The sequence below is a fragment of the Cervus canadensis genome, chromosome 29, assembly GCF_019320065.1.
Source record: "Cervus canadensis isolate Bull #8, Minnesota chromosome 29, ASM1932006v1, whole genome shotgun sequence".
Lineage (NCBI taxonomy): Eukaryota > Metazoa > Chordata > Mammalia > Artiodactyla > Cervidae > Cervus > Cervus canadensis.
In genome coordinates this window covers 41,796,090-41,816,479 of record NC_057414.1, presented here as the reverse complement: position 1 = coordinate 41,816,479, position 20,390 = coordinate 41,796,090, and the positions used below count along the sequence as shown (strand labels likewise).

The window sequence follows — 20,390 nt, the reverse complement described above, 5'->3', positions numbered from 1 at the left end:
ATCCCCAAAACCAAGTTAAGCTCAGGCATGAGTCATCTGTAGCCAGTAGGGGGCACTCTCCCAAAAGGCTGACCTCAGGGCCAGGGACACATGAGCAGTTGACCACAGACTTGAAGGTGCCCCAGGGGCGAGGCCTGGAGAGACCTTGGCAGGCCCTGCTTAACTCCTTTCTGCCCACCTGTGCGGTTCGAGGAGTCTGGCAAGGCTGCAGGACACACCGTGTGGAGGTGGCAGCCCCACAGGTGGAACCCTGGGCAGGCCACCTGCACGGAGCGGATCCCTGCCCCCAGAGGCTGGGCCCAGAGCAGAGGAAGCAGGCACTGCCTGGGCTGAGTGGACACACAAGAGTTAACTGGCGGGTGTGACAGGGCGAACCGCCCTCAGGAAGTGTTACTCACCACTGGGAATGTGAGTGCTCTCGCCTTGGGGGCTGGCTTCTCTGAGTCCCGGGAGAAACCGGGAGAAACCGGAGGAGCTCCCAGCCATGGAAACCCCCGGGGAGCCAGGAACAGGCCCTCTCGGAGCCCCCTACCCAGCCAGCTTCGCTTCTGGGCACCTGGAGAGAGAAAAGTTAGTGAAGTTGGAAGGGCAGCCCCGGTGGGGTGGGGTGGAAGGTGGGGAACCCGAGCTGGGTCTGTCCCAGGGCAAAGGAGGGGGAGACGGTTGGGCAAAACCCTGCTCAGGTCTGGTGCCCCCGCCTCCCCCCTCCCCGCCAGGCCAGCCCAGGCCCCGCGGTACGATGTGCCTGGTGCCGGCGGGGTGCAAGCAGGTGGATCGCAGCGGCCGGGGCGCACCGTGAGCCTGCGGGAGCGCCTGCTGCTCACCCGGCCCGTGTGGCTGCAGCTGCGGGCCAATGAGGCCGCCGCGCTGCACGTGCTGAGGACTGAGCCCCCCGGGGTGAGTCTCTGCCCACCCCTGGGGCTGGAGGCTGAGGGCAGGGGGGCGAGGGGCTGGACACAGAGGCCTCGAGCCTCCGACCCCTGTCCACTCGCAGACGTTCCTGGTACGGAAGTCTAACAGTCGCCAGTGCCAAGCTCTGTGCGTGCGGCTGCCCGAGGCCAGCGGCCCCTCCTTTGTCTCCAGCCACTGTATCCAGGAGACCGCTGGGGGTGAGAGGGACTGGCCCGGCCTGGTGGGAGGGGCTGGAATCATCAGGTCGGGGTGCAGGGGGGTGCCCCGCAGAGAACAACCTCACTTCCCATCCCTCAGGTGTCTCCCTGGAGGGCTCAGAGCTCGTGTTCCTAGACCTGGTCCAGCTGATCTGTGCCTACTGCCACACCCGGTGAGCCTGCCTGCAGGGAGCCTGCTCTCCACAGGGCCCTGCTTCCCTTCCCGGGACGCCTTGTCCTCCTCACCCATGGGTGCCCGCTGCCCAGAGCTTTCCTCACTGCCCACTTTTTGCTCCCCTCTGGCCTCAGGGACATTCTCCTCCTCCCGCTTCAGCTCCCCAGAGCCATCCGCCAGGCAGCCACCCACAAGGAGCTGGAAGCCATCTCCCATCTGGGCATGGGTAAGGGCTCCCGGGCTACCCACTGCACAGATGGACAAGCTGAGGCCAAGAGGGAGAGGGAAGGCGAAGGCACACAGCCTGAAGCCTGGGCCTTTCCCCCAGCTGGGTCCCCTTCCTGACCCCCTCCACCCCCGCCCCAAGGTCCAACCTGCTTCTCTTTCCTAGAGTTCTGGAGCTCCTCCCTGAACACCAAGGCCCAGCCAGGCTCATCGGAAGGCCCCCCGCTGCCCCGGCTGAAGCCCCGGCCCCCGCAAGAGCTGGACCAGGGCACCGGGGCCGCCTTATGTTTCTTCAACCCCTTGTTCCCCGGGGATCTGGGCCCCACCAAGCGGGAGAAATTCAAGAGGAGCTTCAAAGTGCGTGTGTCCACGGAGACCTCCAGCCCCCTGTCTCCCCCAGCAGTGCCGCCTCCCCCTGTCCCGGTGTTGCCAGGGACAGCCCCCAACCAGACAGAAAGCTTGCCCCCTCGCCAGCTGCTACGGAGGGAGAGCTCGGTGGGGTACCGTGTGCCAGGGGGCGCCGGCCCCAGCCTCCCACCGCTGCCCTCCCTCCAGGAGGTGGACTGCGCCTCCCCCAGCAGCTCAGAGGAGGAGGGGGTGCCGGGGTCCCAGGGGAGCCCAGCGACCTCACCCCACATGGGCCACCAGCGGCGGCGGCGGCCCCTGCTTCGGTCCATGAGCGCTGCCTTCTGCTCCCTGCTAGCGCCTGAGCGGCAGGTGGGCCGGGCAGCTGCGGCGCTGACGCAGGACAGACACACGGCCGTGGGACAGCTGGTGCAGGACCTGCTGACCCAGGTGCGTGCCGGCCCCGAACCCCGGGAGCTGCAGGCCGTCCGCGAGGCCCTGAGCCGGGCCCGAGCCATGCTGAGCGCGGAGCTGGGACCAGAGAAGCTGCTGCCACCAGACAGGCTGGGTAAGACTCCAGCCCAGGGTCCGCCGGTGCAGCCCCGTCTCCAGAATTCAGCTCTTCCGCCTTCCGCTCTCTCTGCCTCTCCAGGGCCAGCCTGTCTCCCAGTCTGTTCTTCCGTATACACCCCCCTTGTCTCTGCACCATTCAAGCAACGGCTCCCCGCCGCCTCTCTCCCAGTCACAAAGATTCCTCCTCTTTTTCACCCCTCTCCCCTCCCGATCATGCCCTTCCTCCCCGGGACTCCCACCCCACCCCAGTTCTTCTGACCCCTGCCTGCCTCTCCCCCACAGAATGCGTCCTGGAGAAGTCGCTGCACCGCTCTGTGCTCAAGCCCCTGCGGCCCATCCTGGTGGCCCGCCTGCGGCGCCGGCTTTCAGCCAACAGCTCCCTGGGCCGCCTGGCTGAAGGCCTCCGCCTGGCCCGGGCCCGGGGTGCCAGCGCCTTTGGGTCCCACTTAAGCCTGCCCTCCCCAGTAGAGATGGAGCAGGTGCGTCAGAAGCTGCTACAGCTGCTTCGTGCCTACTCACCCAGCGCCCAGGTCAAGCGGCTCCTGCAGGCCTGCAAGCTGCTCTACACGGCCCTGAGGACCCAGGCGGGTATGCCCCCTCCCACCACCTCCCACCGGCCCCTGCCAAGTCAGAGGCAGGCCACCGGGCAGATGCTCTAGGAATGGCACAGCAGGGAAAACAAAGAAAAAGAAAAAAAAAAAATATATATATATATATATGGATGGGTCCAACCTTCCCATTTCACTGATGGTAAAACTGTGGCCCAGAAAGCAGAGCATCCACTCCCCATCCACTGCCCCTGGTTGCCGTAGAGACCACGTTGCCTGGCAGGCAGAGGGAGGGTCGTTGTCTAAGATAAGTAGCAGATGATCCTGACCCTGTGGCCCCGTCCACTACCTACAGGGGAGGGCGCAGGGGCTGACGAGTTCCTGCCGTTGCTGAGCCTCGTCCTGGCCCACTGTGACCTTCCTGAGCTGCTGCTGGAGGCCGAGTACATGTCAGAGCTCCTAGAGCCTGCCCTGCTCACCGGAGAGGGTGAGGGACCCCACGGGCCCCCGCTTCTGTCTGGGTGGGGCTGGGGCGCCCTGACTGAGCAGGGGAGGCAGGGAGGAGCGGTGGCTTATGCCGAGCCCGAGCCGCAGCCCTCCGCTCGTGTCCCAGGCGGCTACTACCTGACCAGCCTCTCGGCCAGCCTGGCCCTGCTGAGTGGCCTGACCGAGGCCCACGCCCTCCCCCTGAGCCCCTCGCAGGAGCTGCAGCGCTCACTCAGCCTCTGGGAGCAGCGCCGCCTGCCCGCCACCCACTGCTTCCAGGTAACGGGACTGGCCAGCCTCGGGGGGCGCCTGGCGTCATCTGGCACGGTCTCCTCCGTCGCCCAGTGAGACTCAGGAGAGACGTGGAAAGGGGAAGGGCAATCTTGCATCATCAGGCAACAGACAGCGCCCCATACGGAACACACGTCTGAGCCAGCCTTTCTGGATGGTGCATTCCACCTGCGGACACAGCTCAGTGCTCTGGCGGCCCACAGTCTTCACAGAAACTGAAGTGGGATCATTATTATGCCCATTTTACAGATGAGGAAACTGAGACATGACGTGGGAAGGGAAAGGGACACAGGCAGGCTCAAACCCCAGATCCTGGCTTCCGGCTGCCACCTGGACTCAGGCTTCCAGCCCATGCCCCCTTCACCCTCACTCCCTGCCCCCGACCCCCCTCCCCACCCCAGGCTCAGGCGAGGTGTCCTGAGAGCCAGAGGGTATCTCTGCCATTCACCTCCTTCCATCCAGTCAAGGGCCCCTTCCTTCCTTAGCCTTGGCTAAGAGTCCAGACTTTGTAGCCAGATCCCGGGTCCAGATGCAGGCGTTTCTGCTTTCTGGCTGTGGGAGTTTGGGCCAGTTAGGTGTTCTCTTAGTGCCTCAGTTTTCTCGTCTGTAAAATGGGGTAATAGGACCTACATCCTGGGGTTGATATTGGATGAAAGGGGTTAATTCAGAACAAGCGCTGGGGTCACAGGGTAAGCCTGACCTGAGTGGGATCGATAGGCTGTAGAGACGCGCTGGGCCGTCCTTCCAGCCCGCGGCTCTGACCCGTGAGCCCAGGGACAGCCCTCTCATCCATGGAGCCCCCCCTCAGAGCTCACCTTATCCAGAAAGCTTTGGTTGCTGGTTCTACCACTGGCTCTGTTCCAGCCACCCCTGTCACCGCAGAGCCTGGACTGCGACCTCGAGCCTTGCCGGCAGGACTGAGTTCTTGTTCTCACTTCTCCCTGCATAGCACCTCCTCCGCGTAGCCTATCAGGACCCCAGCAGTGGCTGCACCTCCAAGACGCTGGCCGTGCCCCCAGGCGCCTCGATTGCCACGCTGAACAAGCTCTGTGCCACCAAGTTCCGGGTGACCCAGCCTGATGCTTTTGGCCTCTTCCTGTACAAGGGGCAGGACTACCAGCGCCTGCCCCCCGGAGCCCCAGCTCACAGGCTCCCCACCGCCGGCTACCTCGTCTACCGCCGGGCAGAGCAGCCCGAGGCCCCGGGGGCCTCACCTGGGGCTGCCACAGGGGAGGGCAGTGGGGGGCCAGAGGCAGGGGACAGGGAGGAGGAGAAAGGGGGCCGGGGAGCTGGGGACACCGAGGCCAAAACCAGCCCCAGGGATGGCAGGGGAGAATCTGCGACAGTGGCCGAGGGGGCCGAGGGCCAGGCCAGGGGAGGCCCCGCTCAGCCAAGGGGGCCAGAGACTGGGGAGAGCCAGGCCGCAGAGGAGTAGCTGCGAGTGGACAGAAGGGCCGCGCGGGGCAGGAAGCTCGGAACCTGCTGGGAAGGCCTTGCAGAGCGTCAGCCTCGCCGGCCCAGGCCGCAGCCCCCAGAGCCTCCCCACTCCGCTCCCGGTCTGCCGCCACCTCTGACCCTCCAGCATGCCGATCACATCTGCTAGCCACATCCAGGGCACTTGGGTGAAGCCCAAGGGGTCTGGGGGGCCCCAGATGAAGGCCCTTGGCCTCTCCTCCTACCCCCGCAGCTGGAGGCCAGGAAGCCCTCAGTGAAGAGTGTGTCCAGCAGGGGAGAAATCCAGCAGGGGCCCCACCTCTGGTAGCAATGGGGAGGGGTGGGCGGGTTCAAGGCCCGGAAAGGCCCCACCAATTCCCAGGTGTCAGGAGGATTCAGAGAGGCAGCAAGGCCTCAGGGCTCAGTCCTGCCCACACCGCCTGCAGAACAAGCACATCCGAAGCTCAGTGTCCTTGCCTGTAAAGTGGGGGTGCTACTGCTGCGCTGCCGTCTCCCAGAAGCCTTCCACGGCTCAGAATAGATGGTTTTGTTGCAGAGCAGAGCACAACTAGGGGAAGGGGGAGAGAAAGAGGTTGAATATTAGCAAAACCCCCAGCTTGCACATACACACGCTTCTCCAAGGGTCCATTCTCCACCCTAACCTAAGGGAGAGGTTCTCCAGGCGGCCCTGGGGGACATCTAGGGGGTCAAGCTCAGCCAAGGGAGCACCCCTGTTCCAGTCTTTCCCCAAGAGAAGAAGTCCTCCCAGGCATGCTGCTGTCCCAGGGGAAGTGGACAGGTGAGATAGCCTTCTGAAATGGAATGAGGACTCGGAAACTGTCTCTTCCCCACTGAAGTCTCTTGGACCTCACAAGAGGTTTTCAGGAGACAGGGCCTGATTTATTACATACCGAGGCTGGGGAAAGTGACTCCTAAGACGCCACACACCGGACCATTAGGCCAAACCAGGAGTCAGGTTCCAACTATGCCTTGTGTTCTAAGCCACCAATAAATTAATCCTCAAGGTCAAGGGCTTCTCCAATGGCTCAGTGGTAAAGAATCTGCCTGCAGTGCAGGAGATGTAGGAGATGAGGGTTCGATCCCTGGATCTGGACGATCCCCTGGAGGAGGAAATGGAAGGAGACCCACTCCAGCATTTTTGCCTGGGAAATCCCATGGACAGAGGAGCTTGGTGGGCTACAGTCCATGGGGTCGCAAAGAGTCAAACAGATGTGAGCAACTGAGCGGGAGGTCCAGGGAGGCAGCAAATGAGCAAAAAAAATCCCGGAAACCACCACAAGAGGGCACACATGGCCCAGGAAGCAGCTGAGAGGGCGACCTGATCGATGACTGCAGCTCCAGGGCCGCGGCGGTGCAGGTGGTCCTGGGATTTGGAGTCTTGCAGCCGCCAAGCAACTAAGGGGCAGTGCAAGAGCCAAGCCTTCTGGCCCTCAGCTCTCTTGGGAGTCTGAGGTCTGGATGAGGCTTGCCTCCGGGGACCACTCCTTGGGAAGGAACTAGACCCCAGTGGAAGGAGGACCCTAGCCAGTCTCTGAGGGGCTTGCCCGGGCCCTGAGCACAAAGGGACACCAGCCCACATATCAGACATGACCGCTGCGAGGCAGAAATCACAGCCACTGGGATTTCAGACCCTCCAGATACAGCCCGGGTGCAGGACTCCCAAATTTCTCCCTAGGCCATCGGCAGCTCTCTGCCAACTTCACCCCCTCCCACACACGCACACACACAAGCTTCTCACTGGTGAGGGTCTCCCTTCACTCTTTTGTATGTATTCCCCACCAGTCCCGCACCCACCCAGTGCCTTGTACAAGTGCTGGGCGCTCCACAGGCGCTCAATAAATGTTGTCCACTGACTGGAGTTTGATAACTAAGAGCACAGGGCAGTGAGGTGGGAGGCTAAGGGCGGCTGGGTTCTGGGAACTGAACACAGGATGTCTCAAGTTCAGTCCCAGAGGAAGGTCCTGGCATGGTCGTAGGAGGTGTTCAGAGAGCCCCAAGGCCGGATGTAGAGCTGGTCTCATGGGAACTAGGACTGGCGGAGGCTTCTGGGCCCCTGTGAGGGGGCCTCTGTAAGCCCCTCCCACCCCTCTCCAGGGCTCAGTCCTAATTCCTGGCCCTGGGAATCCAGTATGCCCCCAGCAGTGGCTCACTGAAGCATTGCCAGGCCTTGCTTGCTGCCTGAATCTCCCAGTTTATCTTCTCAAGAGATTCTGATGGTTCAGGGGTCCCAACCAGGTAAATCCGCATGACCAAGGGTCATCGGACAGGGCTTGGGGCTCCAGGGCAGGGAACAATAGGTCAGTCTAGGAGTGACCTCACTATCCCCGTTTTACAGATGAGGAAACTGAGGCTTGCTCAGGGGAAGTGACTCATTACAGGGCAAAGGACTCAGACACCAGGTTCCATGGGTCTTCAGATTCTATAGTCCTCCCAGGGAGAAGGACTCGTGTACTCATCCACTCAGCAGTAGCCCATTGTGTCGGAACCAGCTAAGCACCCACAGCCCCAGCTGGAGGGAGTCAGGTGTGATGTGGGCAGCCTAGTGTGCACTTGGGTCTGTACTGCCCCACTCCCACCCCTGCCACCCGCCTGTCACCCTCTGGAAGAGGAAGTCAGGGCTCTGAGAGGGGCCACGCTGAGTCCAGCGGCCACTGCTGCAGGCAGGGCTGACCCTGATGCTTGCACCTCTGGAGGAGCAGCTGTCATTTCCTCACTTGGAACTGTTGCACTTAGCACCTCACAGTAGTTCTCTGAGTTTGTTTACCGTCTGTCTTCCTCACCCGAAGCCCAGAGCCAAGTCAGCCTTGTTCCCTGCTGAATCTTGGGGGCCTCGAACAATGCCTGGCCGGGAACTGGCATTTGGTAAGTGTGTGCGGAATAGTTGATCCAGGAAGACTCAACCTACAACCCAGTTCATCCTGGTTCTTGGGACTCGGGGCAGCGGTGCAGCCTCCATTGCTGCCACTAGGGGGCGAGCGTGCCCCGTTCCCCGTCAATGCCAAGGTCCCTTCTCTCCTGAGGCCACCCAGGGACCCAGGGCACTCCCTTCGAAGGATGGTGCAGGGCCTGCCGCCAGGAGGGAAGCAGCTCTGCAGAGGGGCCCTGGGACCGCCCTGCGAACAGGATCCTGCTAGCGGAGGTTGGGAAGGGAATGCGGGAGCGGCCACATCCCCTCCAGGGCTCTCTTTCCGGGCAGGCCCAGGAGCCAGGCCCGTGGGGTGGCCTGAGAGAGGACCCTGCCAGGGGTGGGGAGGAAGGCGTCACTGAGATCCACAACGCCCTGACTCAACTTGCAGACAAAGCAGTGAACACCCCGTATGGCCTGGGGACGATGTTCATGTGCACAACCTAACACACAAAACGCCCTGACTCATTTGTGCACGGGCTGTGTCACACCTCACCTGCCACGGTCGCTTACCGGAATCCCTGAGCACCGCCACCCTTAAGGGGAACACCCAGAGCGTTGGGAACACCCTGACACTGTAAGCCGTTCGTGCCCCGCGGGACGGGACACGGACACACACGGCCCCTCCTCTGAGCCACACCCCGACACGGACGTCCCTGGGTCTGCGAACTCAGAGCTATCCCCTCAGCACCCTCCCTTTCGGCTTCAGAAAGTGACTCCCTGACCCACGTACAGAGACACGGAGACGTGTGGTGACCTGCTCCACAAGGACTCCACACACACCCACCCCTGCCGGACTGCCACGGACACACCCAGGGCCCCGGCTCGGACAGGCTTCCTCCTTCCTACACAGGCAGAGAAGTGCAGATGCTCACACACACAAGTGCAGACACAGACGCGGACCCACACGGCCGGGGCCTATCCCCGCCGCCACTCAGCCGCCCCAGCCCGTGGTGGACCCCAGTGGGGGCTGTGAGCCGCTGGGAAGACCCTCGTGGGGGTGTGGCGACCCCACTGGCCAGGCAGGAGGCAGAGGCCGGCAGCACTGGGCGGGGAGGCCTGAGCTCATCAGATTCCAGCCTGAGTGATTCATGGGAAGTGCCTGGGGAAGGGGGGGCCGGGGGAACGGTCCAGGGGCCTGGGGCTTGGGAGGCCCAAGTGGGCCTGGGACCACAGGGTCTTGGGACCAGAGCAAGCCTCTAGTCTGAGATGGGGGAGGCGTCCTGGGGGAGGAGGTAGCCTCGGCCTGAAGGGGTGTCTACTGGGTCTGGCTCCTGGACGGAGCTTAGGACATGGAACTGAGTCGCAGAATGAGACAAACAGTCCCTCCCGCCCATCCCGCCTGGGGCCTGGGCCCCTGACCCCATGCCTTCCCGGCCCCAACAGCTGGGTGTCTTTAGCAGGGGTGAGGCCAAGGGTGGCGGGGCAGGGGTGGGGTGACCTTCACGGCCATGTCGGCCCCTCAGGCCCTCAGGCGGGCAGCCCTGTGGCCCCCAGAGGCCTTGAGTGGCTGGAGCAGCCTGGCCCAGTCAGGGCCCATGGGGTTACAGACCCTCGCTGCCCTGCCAGGCAAGGCCTCCGCCAGAGAGAGCTGAGGACGCGCCTGTCCCAGCGCCAGGGATGTTTTCCTGCCAGAGTCCTCAGCTCCCGCTCCCCCTCGAAGTCCCCTGTCTCCCAGGCGAAGACCCAGCTCCCCCTGCAGGGTGACAGGAAGAGAGGATGGGGTTGGGGACAGGCCGCGGGTGCAGGAAGTGCCTTTCTTGGAACTCAGCACCAAAATAGCCCACTCTGGGTCTCAGTGTCCCAAGGGGAGGTGTGTGTCACCAAGGAGACCCTCACCAGGGCGGGGCCTAAGCTGACCTCAGTCTGGCTCTTGCCTGCCTCCCTCCCACCCCTCCCGCCCCTCGAGAGCACTCACCAACCCCCCGCCTTGGGCTCTGCTCCACTTTGAAGTCCTAACATAAATATCATGTCTGCTTGGGTTCCCCTTCCCAGCCCGGTCACAGCCCCCAGACCTGGCTCCCACCCCAGCCAGCCCTAGGGCTTCGAGCCAGGGGAGAAGGGGGAAGGCCTAGACCACCCAGGGAAGGCGGAGAGCCAGAGACCCTGGGACAGGACAGGGGAGACAGAGCGGGGGAGACTGTAGAGGGGCGACATGAAAGAGGGCAGAGAACAGAGAGACAGACCCCAGAGACCAAGGAGGGGACCATCCCGGGGACAGGAGAGGAGACAGAGGGACCCCAGAGACCGACAGGGAAGCTGGAGACCCCGACACAGAGGCGAGAGAGAGGAGGAGAGAGGCAGACACCCTGCAGTCAGGGAGGGAAGTGGGACACGGAGGTCCCTGGGGACTTGATCAGGCAGGAAGACGGTGGATGGAGATATGTCTCCCTGGAGACGGGAGGACCAACCATCCTCGTTTGCAGGGCCAAGGAGGAGGCTCCAGGGACAGGGGACTTGCAGCACTGAGAACAAGCAAGTCCTCACAAAACCGGGCAGAGCAGATCACCCTGGCAGCTGGCCTTTGCCAGACACCGCAGGGATCAGAGAGTCCACTGCCGCAGGTACCCCGCCACAGATGAGGCAGCTGTGGCCTGAGAAAGGCCAGCCGGGATGTCCCTTGAGCACACGGCAGGGCTGCTCGGTGGAGCTCCCAAGCCAAAGCGCCCCAGAGAGGAACAGAGCAGTCCTTTCGTGGTCCCAGGACCCTCCCCCGCCACCTTCCTTGCCTTGGGTACAGACCCCACCTCGCCTCCACCTGTGTGACCTGCTATGAGCCTGGTCCCTCTCTGGGCGGGGGGAGCGCGGGGAGCATGACTGGGCTCCTCTATCTCTCATGGGGGCTCCAGGACTCGGAGCCCCCTGGCCAGATGTGGCCAGATGTTCAGGTCCAGCCTCGGCCAGGAGAAGGAATGGGGCTCCAGCTGGGCCCAGGTTGGGCCATCCCAGGGCCGCCATATGCTTCTGTCCTCGGCTGTGGGCACAGGTGCAGGCCCTCAGGGACATGTGTCACCCAGATGTGCACACCCACAGCAGTGCCAGGCTTGTGAGAGTGCATGCACGCACACACACACACACGCACATGCACACGCACGGTCATGCATAAAAACCAAGGTGACACCCACTAACACACTCAAGGCCTCTATGGCAAAGCCACCTCCACCCGGCCACAGCCCCCTCCAGCTGTCAGAATCCTTTACCCGCAGGGGCCAGGCCTGGAAGACACCCCTTCTTGGCAACACCCCCGTTGCAGTGGGGCTCTCCTATCCAGAGGCACCAGCACGTGGGGCAGGGGAGGGTCCCGCCGTCAACCCCCCTCCCTCCCCGCCCCTGCCCTGGGACCTCTCCCACCCAGGACCAGGCGCCTCCCGCCCACCCGTTGGCCCTTCTTCCCGAAGCCTGAAGGCTGGGGTGGTTTGGGAAGAATTTAGACATGGAGGGGGTGGGGGAGGGGGACAAAAGAGGAAGGAGGAAAGGAGGTGATTCGTGCACAAAGCAATGTGCTGGCTCAGCGGCCCGTCATGCCAAGGCTCTGCAGGACGCCTGCCCAGGGGGCGCCCCCCAATCAAACTCAGCCCCCCCATCCTGGCTGTTCCACTGGGCCCTCTTTGGGCCAGCCCCTTCTGCAAGCTGCCTTCACCCCCACCCCCATGGGCCCCGCACACAGCCTCCAAAACCACCGCCTGGCTTGTCCCAGGAGCTGGAAGCCAGTGCTCCTCCTGGGGAAGTGGACTTCTGTCCCCGCATCCCTCCTGAGGTGAGCTCTCCCCGCGAAGGCCACGGTGCGAGCAGGGAACCCCAGCCTCCTGACTCCCAGCCTGAGTTAGGCCTGGTGTCCTGAGCTGTCCCCACGCCAGCCAGGGAGACGCACTGACCTCAGGCCCCAACAGAGAAAACTGGCTGGGTGGTAACAGGGAGGTAATAGCCATGCTCCCTGCCAGGGGGCGGCCCAAGCCATCTCGTCCTCCTGGGCTACACTCCTCTCAACCCCCAGAGTCACATTCTGACCGTGCCACCCATCATGGTGGCAGCTAATCATAGGTGAGCAATTCTGACACCACCTATACCCAGCCAGGCATCTAAACGTTTTCTCATCCACACACCCACCTACTTAGCCATCTATCTATTCATCCACTTGCTCATTCCCCAATCCTTCTGTCTATCCATCTGTCCACCCATCCATCCATTGACCCATTCTCCTGTCTAAGCCACGCTTCCATCTATCCATCCATATCCCCACCTACCTATCCTCTGAAGCATCCCATTGCACCAGCATCTTCTCTGAGCTCTTGGTGAACCAAGATGAGTCAGGCTGAACAGGACTGGCCGGAAGACCACAACAAGCCCCTCTCTACCCCTCACCCCCAGATCCACAATGCTTGCCCACCACATTCCCCATCCCGATTAGGGTGGGAAATTCTTGGGTGGCTTCCACCTTACCTCTCCCAACCTGGCCGGGGGCACAGGTGAGTGCTAGATGCCCACCCAAACTGGGCGCCCTGGTGAATCTCCAAGTCTTATACTCTACCTGTCAAACCCTTAGTCTGGTGGCAGTCAGGGGTGGCCCCCTCCTCCCCACCACCGCCAGCCATCCTGGCTCAGGCTTCCCTCCACTTGCCCAGCCGGGCCATCTGGAATTTGGCCCTTGACCCTCTTCCTCCTGGGTCGCTTGCCTGCTCCCCAGTGCCTCACCCCCACTGAGGCTGTAGTCCTGACCTCGGATCTGACCCACCCACTCGCCAGACGGCCTGCAGCCTCCCCTCAGACGCCCCAGCACTGGCCATTGCCCGAATCATGACTGGGCCCGCCACACCCTTGGACCGGGCTCCGGCCCGCCCCTGAGGAGCCTCCAGAGGCTGCCTCCCCCAGCCTGCCCCGCCTGCTGCCCGGCTCTCCAGCCAGCTCCCTCCCCCCTCCCAGACTATTGCAACAACCTCCTAACTGGTCCCTGGCCTCCGGCGCCCCCCTCTATCCACCGCACACCAGCCACAGGGATTTCTCATCATCCCGCCTCTGCCCTGTGCCCCTATGATGGAGGCCAGACTTCCAGGGGCAGCTCTGCCACCTCCCAGGCCAGGCCTCTACCGCCTTTCTCTCTCCACTCTCCGTTGTCCCTCTCACCCTAACCCCTCTCCAGGCCCAGCAGCGTCCTTCATATTCTCCAAACTTGTCGGGAGCTCTCCCAACTCAGTAACTTTGTTTCGACTCTGCCTTCTTCCCATCATGCCTGCCTTCCATCCTCACTTCTTGACGTCACACCCATCTCCAGACCACTCCAATGACTCTTCGGGGTGCTGCAGCAAAAAGGGAACTGGAAGAAGGGTTTAATGCCTTGGTTCTAGTCCCAGCCCTGCCACTGACTCGTTCTGAGACTGCCGGGGCCTCCTGTGCAAAAAAAAAAAAAAAAAAAAAAAACCTTGTTGATTTCCAGGAATCTCCCAGGTCTAGGATGGATGACTTCTGGGGGAGGCTGGTGAATGTGGGAAGCAGGTGGGCTTTGGCTACAGGTAGAATTCCACCATCCCCACTGCGTTGCCCTGAGCCAGGTTCTTCACTTAGCTGAGTCTCATTCCCACATTCCTTCCTTCCTTCTTTTTTTTAAACCGTCTTTGATTTATTTGGCTGCATGCAGCATGTGGGATCTTAGTTCCCTGACCAGGCATCAAACCCAGGCCCACAACAGTGAAAGCATGGAGTCCTGACCACTGGACTACCAGGGAATTCCCCTTTCATTCATTTGTTCATTCAGCAAACCCCACAGAGCGGCATCTGTGGGCCAGGAGCTTTCCTGGCTTGGGGAATACAGTAAGAAACAAGACTATGACCTTACAGGAATGGAGCTTCCGGTCTCCTGGGCAGGGGTTCTCTACCTGGGGCAATGCTGCCCCCAGGGGCCAGAACATTTGGTGATGACTGAAGTCCTTTGATTGTTCCACCTGGAGGAATGCTACTGGCATCTAGAGAGAAGCCAAGGATGCTGCTAAACACCTTACAATGCACAGAACAGTCTCCACAAGGTATCATTACCCAGCCCTGGGTCTCAGTCAAGCCGAGGCCGGAAAAACCCCGGCTACTGGGGAATTCAGAAAGTGAAAAAAGTGAAAGTATTAGTTGCTCAGCTGTGTCCAACTCTTTGTGACCTTATGGACTGTAGCCCACCAGATTCCTCTGTCTGTGGGATTTCCCAGGCAAGAATATTGGAGTGAGTATCCATTCCCTTCTCCAGGGGATCTTCCCAACCCAGGGATCGAAGCCACGTTGCCTGCATTGCAGGCAGATTCTTTACCATCTGAGCCACCAGGCCAAAAAGCAAACCTATACCATGTCGAATAATGGTAAGTGCAAAGGAGAAAAATGGAACAAGACCAAGGTATGGTGGGGCCAGGGGAATGTGGGATGCTGATGCTTGAGCTGAGACCTGAAGAAAGTAAAGAAGCAGAGACTTCGTCTCTTGCAGGAAGAGTGTTCTAGGCAGAGGAACAGCCAATGCAAAGGCCCTGAGGTAGACACGTGGCCTGGTGAGCTTAAGGAACAGCCACAGGCCAGGGTGGCTGGAGCAGCATGGGTGGGGGGAAGGGAGATGGATGAGAGAAGGAGTTTGCAGGGAGATCACAAGGGCCTGGGGGCTGTATTTGGTGAAGACTTTGGCCTTCCTTCTGAGTGAGATGGGGGCAGCGACAGTTCTAAGCAGGACAGTGATTGGATCTGACTTGGGTTTTAAAAAGATCTCCCTGACAGGACGGAAAAGGCAAGAGAGGGACCAGAGGAGAGGCTGTTGCAAGAATCTAGATGGACAAGTGTAGCGGCTTGGGCCAGACATGGGTGGCAGGGAAAGTGGTGAGGAGCAATCAGATTCTGGGTCTATTTTGAAGGTGAAGCCAACAGGGTTGCTGAGAGATTGGACGTGGGGTGTGGGAGAAAGAGGAGTCAAGGATGATCTCAAGGCTTTGGGCCTGAGCCAATGGAAGGATGAACGGCCCCATATTGACTCTCCTCCCCTGAGAAAGGGGATAAATCTCTATACTTCACAGATGGAAACCTTGAAAGAACCACCTTCCTGGCATCGGGCAAGCCCTTCCAAAGCCTTGTCTCTCCAGGCGAATGGCCGCGTCTGCAGGGCCAGCCCTGCCACTGCAAGAAGGTTAGCAAGGATGCCCTGGTTCCTCCTCCCCCCCCCCCACCCAGATTTGCTCAGAAGAGTAAGGAACATTTGTCTTGTGCTTTGCAGCTGACAAAGCACATTTGCACACACTGAGTGCAGTGATACAATAGCCCTGCTGAGCTGAAGGGGCCTGGCACGTTCCCCTCATTTTGTAGGTAATGAAAATGGAGACCCAGAGAAGGTCAGCCACTTCCTGCCGTCACACAGCAGGTCAGGGGCAGAGTGGGAAGCCAAGCCAGTCCGGGGGCAGCACACGGAGGGGCAGAACTTCTTCTCGTGTCTCCAGCCCTGGCTCAAATTCCTGCTAGGAGCGCAGTGGGTGTGCAGGGGTTAATATGGCAAACAGCTCCCCGGGGGACCATCCTGAAGGATGGTGCTCAGCACACAGGCCTCTAGAGGCTTCCAGGAGGGGCGGGAAGAGGACCCCAGCCAGGCCCACAGAACAGGCCCTGGGGGCAGGGAGGGCGCCACACATGTGATGCCTGTGTCACACACATGTGTGCATCACTGTGTGCCCCGTGCCCACACGCGGCCTCTCCCAGTCGGCCCAGCCAGCCCTGCTCACCCTGCCCGGGCCCCCTCCCCCACGCACCCAGCCCTCCTGCAGCAGGAGCCCAAGAGAAGCATTTCCTGTTTAGGGGCCGCCTCCGCCCCCTCTAAGTCCAGGTTCCCAGGGCCCCAGGCTGAGCAGAGGTGAAGGGAGGGCAGCCCCTGCCCCTCCTCCTTCCCCCCAGCCCCCACCCCTCCTCCAGCTGGAGCCAGGAGGCTTGAGGGCAGAGGTAGCGGCAGGAGCCCTGTAGAGAAATGAGGCTGGAGGATGCTGGCGCCTGGGTGATCCAGGTGGTTCCCACACCCCGGGGCTGCACGCGACTTCCCTGCACCCGGAAACCCTGAGGGACTTCCCGTCTTAGGGCCCGTAGATGCCACCTCCCTTTCACAGGGACACCTAAAGGGGTCAGCGTGTTAGAGCGGAGGCCGATCTGGGACGGAGGGACAGGGTCTGAGAGAGAGCGCACACACGTGTGTGATGAGAGGGCCTGAGTCAGAGCGTGTTTCCACCCACAGGACGGGCAGCTGTTCACAGGTTTGATGAGGTCGGTGTATCCCCACTCGGGTCTCCGTCAGTCTCTGGGAACGACCTCACCCCACCTCCAAGAGCCCCAGACGGCGCAGGACGTTTCTGGGGGTCCTCCCGCCTCCTACCCGGACTCGCCAGCCCGTTAGCTGAGCCTCATCCCCTCCCCCGCCCCCACCCCCAGCACCCCACCCCACCCCTGCCCCCCGCCCGACGGCTTCCTGCTCTGGCGGCCCCGGGGGAGCGGGAGCAGGGAGCTGGCAGCGGCCCCAGCCCCACTCCTTACAAGGCCCGAGCCCGGCCCGGGCCCGCCCCCGGCCCGCCCACCAGAGGCCCCAGTCCCTCCCCCTGTCAAGAGCCGCCGCCGGCCGGGCCCGGGCCAGTCGGGGGGCGTCGCGATGCTGCTGCGCCTGCTGCTGGCCTGGGCGGCCGCGGTGCCCACACTGGGCCAGGCCCCCTGGGCCACCGAGCCCCGTGCTGCCTGCGCCCCGGGCAGCTGTTACGCGCTCTTCCCGCGGCGCCGCACTTTCCTGGAGGCCTGGCGGGCTTGCCGCGAGCTGGGGGGCGACCTGGCCACCCCGCGGACCCTCGAGGAGGCTCGGCGTGTGGACAGCCTGGTGGGCTCCGGGCCGGCCAGCCGGCTGCTGTGGATCGGGCTGCAGCGGCAGGCCCGGCAATGCCAGCCCCAGCGCCCGCTGCGCGGCTTCACGTGGACCACGGGGGACCAGGACACTGCCTTCACCAACTGGGCCCAGCCTGCCACAGGCGGGCCCTGCCCGGCCCAGCGCTGCGCCGCCCTGGAGGCAAGTGGCGAGCATCGCTGGCTGGAGGGCTCTTGCACGCTGGCCGTCGATGGTTACCTGTGCCAGTTTGGTTTCGAGGGCTCCTGCCCCGCGCTCCCCGAGGAGGTGGGCCAGGCCGGCCCAGCCGTCTACACCACGCCCTTCCACCTGGTCTCCGCGGAGTTTGAGTGGCTGCCCTTCGGCTCTGTGGCTGCCGTGCCGTGCCAGGCTGGCAGAAAAGCCTCTCTGCTCTGCGTGAAGCAGCCTGAGGGTGGCGTGGGCTGGTCGCGGACAGGCCCCTTGTGCCCCGGTACCGGCTGCGGCCCCGACAACGGGGGCTGTGAACACGAGTGCGTCGAGGCGGTGGACGGTCGGGTGTCCTGTCGCTGCAGCGAGGGCTTCCGGCTGGCAGCGGACGGGCGCAGCTGCGAGGACCCGTGTGCCCATGCCCCGTGCGAGCAGCAGTGTGAGCCTGGAGGGCCTCAGGGCTACAGCTGCCACTGTCGCCTGGGTTTCCGGCCTGCCGAGGATGAGCCGCACCGCTGCGTGGACACGGACGAGTGCCAGATTGCCGGCGTGTGCCAGCAGATGTGTGTCAACTACGTCGGTGGCTTCGAGTGCTACTGCAGTGAGGGCCACGAGCTGGAGGCTGATGGCATCAGCTGCAGCCCCGCCGGAGCCATGGGCGCCCGGGCATCCCAGGACCTCGAGGATGGGTTGCTGGATGAAGGGGAGGAGGAAGAGGACGAAGAGGAAGCCTGGGAGGCCTTCGATGGTAGCTGGACAGAGATGCCTGGGATCCCATGGATGGAGGCCACGCAGTCATCCGACTTTGACCTGGCCTATAGACCTAGCTTCCCAGAGGACGGGGAGCCAGGGCTGCCCTACCTGTACCCCACCTGGCCACCCCCACTTAGTGCCCCCGGGGCCCCCCACCACCCTTCAGTGCTCTCTGTCACCCGGCCTGTGGTGGTCTCGGCCACGCGCCCGCCACTGCCTTCTGCCCACCAACCCGCTATTATCTCTGCCACACGCCCACCCCTGGCCCCGGCCCCGCAGCCCCCCGTGATCCCTGCCATACACCCAGCTTTGCCCTCTGACCACCAGTTCCCCATGATCTCAGCCAACTACCCAGACCTGCCTTCTGCCCACCGACCCCTCGTTATCTCTGCTGCACAGCCAGGACCGACCCCTGCCCACCAGCCCCCAGTGGCCTCAGCCAAATATCCCAAGCTCTTCCCCGCTCACCAGTCCCCCATGTTCCCAGACACCCAGGTCGTTGATACCCAGAACACCACACGTTTGCCTCGAATCCCAGCTAACCACACCCCTCTGGTCACCTCCTCCAGTCCCCCTCAACCCCCTGTGACCCCAGATGTCCCGATCCTCAAAGCCCAGGCCGGCCACCATCCCGTTACTTCTACCGTCCAGCCTTCTCGGACCACCGCTTTCAGGTCCCCTGTGCCCCCTGCCCATCAAGCACCTGTGCCTGCGGCCTCCCAGCCCCCAGCCTTCCACACTCCTCTGCCCCCTCGGAGCTCCACTAGCCAGACCTCCTCACTCACCAGCACTCCACACCCCCACTCCAAAGCCCCACAAGTCCCAAGGGAAGGCACTCCTGACCCTAGTCTGGCTCCATGGCTGCCCTCGGCGGCCCCCACATCAGCTCCTCCAGCCCTGGGGGAGGCCAGTCCAGCTGGCCGAAGCCGGAGGGATGACCGGTGGCTCCTGGTGGCACTCCTAGTGCCAACATGCGTCTTCTTGGTGGTCCTGCTTGCACTGGGCATCGTGTACTGTACCCGCTGTGGCCCCCACACGCCCAACAAGCGCGTGACCGACTGCTATCGCTGGGTCACCCACGCCGGGAGCAAGGGCCCGACGGAACCCGCGCCCCACCGGGGCAGCCTCACAGGGGTGCAGACCTGCAGAACCAGCGTGTGATGGGGCGCAGCCCCCCCCGTGGGGTGAAGGGGAAGGGGCATACATTGGACTCATGGCCCAGGCTGCACCAGGGACCCATGGGGCTGCCCAGCTGGACAGAAAGCTTCCTGCTCCCCTGGGCCCAGCCAGGCTCCTCTCTCAGCCAGCCACTAGACTCAACTCTTGGGAACTCTGTTTTCTTGGCCCAGCACTCACAGTGGAGGAGATGCCGAGGCCCCCAGGACCTCAGGGGGTGGGTGCTGGGGACTTCTCCAATAAAGGGGGTGCCAACCTCACCCAAAGCTTCTGATCCCCATTGGTGCCTGAGGGGAGGGTCTGGGAGGACTCAGAAAAAAAGGAGGGGATCTTCCTTCAGCTTGTTTGGGTCCCCAAGGAAATAAGGTAAGACTGCTTAAGGGAGGGTATGTTTTAGAGATTCTCAGGGAAACAGGAAACCAGAGAGGGCAGAACCTTGCCCAAGGTCACACAGTGAGCCTAGGAGTGGGAGGTTTGGCATGAAGAGAATTTCGTTTGTTCCTCTTTTAACCAAAACTCTTAGAAGGTGGGACTGAGTCTGAAATGAGGGCTTCTGCTGACCTGGAGCCAAGCTGGGACTTGGGGGTCAAAGGTAAGCTCTAGGCTGGGTGATTCTGGGGAGTGCAGGGGGCGCCCGAGGGTGAGCTTCTCTGACTTTCTGCTTGTACTGTCCTTCCTCTCCCTGAAGGCTGCAGAAGCTGGTGGCTGGGCTCAGAGTCAAGGGAGTTGTCAGCCTCTGGGTTGTAGGTGCTCAGGAGGCACGCCTTGGGGAGAGTCTAGAAGGCAGGGCTGGAGAGAGCAAGGAACCCAGGTGAGAGGTCCCACACCCAGCTCCCCGGGCAGCCTCCTAAGCAAGGCCTCGGCGGCTTGAGCAGCTCGGAGCCTTTCTGTGTGCATGGTGCTGGGTCAGGGAGACCCCAGGCTGAGAAAGGTTCGGGCTCCTCCAAGCTGAGCTGTCCGTGAACGGGAGGAGGGGATGGTAAAAAAAAACAAACCAAAATCATCACAGCCTGTGGGGACCCAGCAACCTCCCTCATCCTGGGCTCATTGCCTTGGGGACTGCGAGAGGCGGGATGGGAGGGGGAGGCGCCGGATCCCACCACCTCTGTAATTTTTCAGTTGCAGTTTCTAAGGGACCTCTAATTAGGACGGAAGAGAATCACCACGACCACCCGGGCAGGCGAGGAGGGGTGGTCCAGAGCTCCCTTCCCTACGCAGTGCCCTTCGCTACCCTATGACCCCCAGGGGCTGGGCCTGGGCTGGGAGGTTCAGCTGGGCCCCACGGGACTCGGAGAGGGGAGAT

The 20,390-nt window shown here is 62.5% G+C and overlaps 2 protein-coding genes across 2 annotated transcripts; both read left to right on the top strand.

Moving 5' to 3' along the window:
* Positions 1-396: 396 nt before the first annotated feature.
* RIN1 (Ras and Rab interactor 1) lies at positions 397-7,134 on the top strand. The gene is made up of 10 exons (XM_043451785.1): positions 397-570; positions 717-897; positions 995-1,109; positions 1,210-1,282; positions 1,419-1,510; positions 1,676-2,422; positions 2,710-3,015; positions 3,331-3,462; positions 3,589-3,740; positions 4,702-7,134. Exons 1-10 carry the CDS (start codon positions 485-487, stop codon positions 5,185-5,187), a joined length of 2,370 nt encoding a protein of 789 aa, XP_043307720.1. The 5' UTR covers positions 397-484; the 3' UTR covers positions 5,188-7,134.
* Positions 7,135-16,712: 9,578 nt separating this feature from the next.
* Positions 16,713-19,347, top strand: CD248 (CD248 molecule). Its single transcript, XM_043452343.1, has one exon. The coding sequence runs from the start codon at positions 16,748-16,750 to the stop codon at positions 19,070-19,072; it is 2,325 nt and encodes a 774-aa protein (XP_043308278.1). The 5' UTR covers positions 16,713-16,747; the 3' UTR covers positions 19,073-19,347.
* The last annotated feature ends 1,043 nt before the right edge of the window (positions 19,348-20,390 follow it).

Coding starts and splice junctions, on each gene's coding strand:
- RIN1 (XM_043451785.1), top strand. CDS start 485: ATGGAAACCCCCGGGGAGCCAGGAACAGGCCCTCTCGGAGCCCCCTAC. Junction 898..994: donor TGAGGACTGAGCCCCCCGGG/GTGAGTCTCTGC, acceptor GTCCACTCGCAG/ACGTTCCTGGTACGGAAGTC. Junction 3,741..4,701: donor CCGCCACCCACTGCTTCCAG/GTAACGGGACTG, acceptor CTCCCTGCATAG/CACCTCCTCCGCGTAGCCTA.
- CD248 (XM_043452343.1), top strand. CDS start 16,748: ATGCTGCTGCGCCTGCTGCTGGCCTGGGCGGCCGCGGTGCCCACACTG.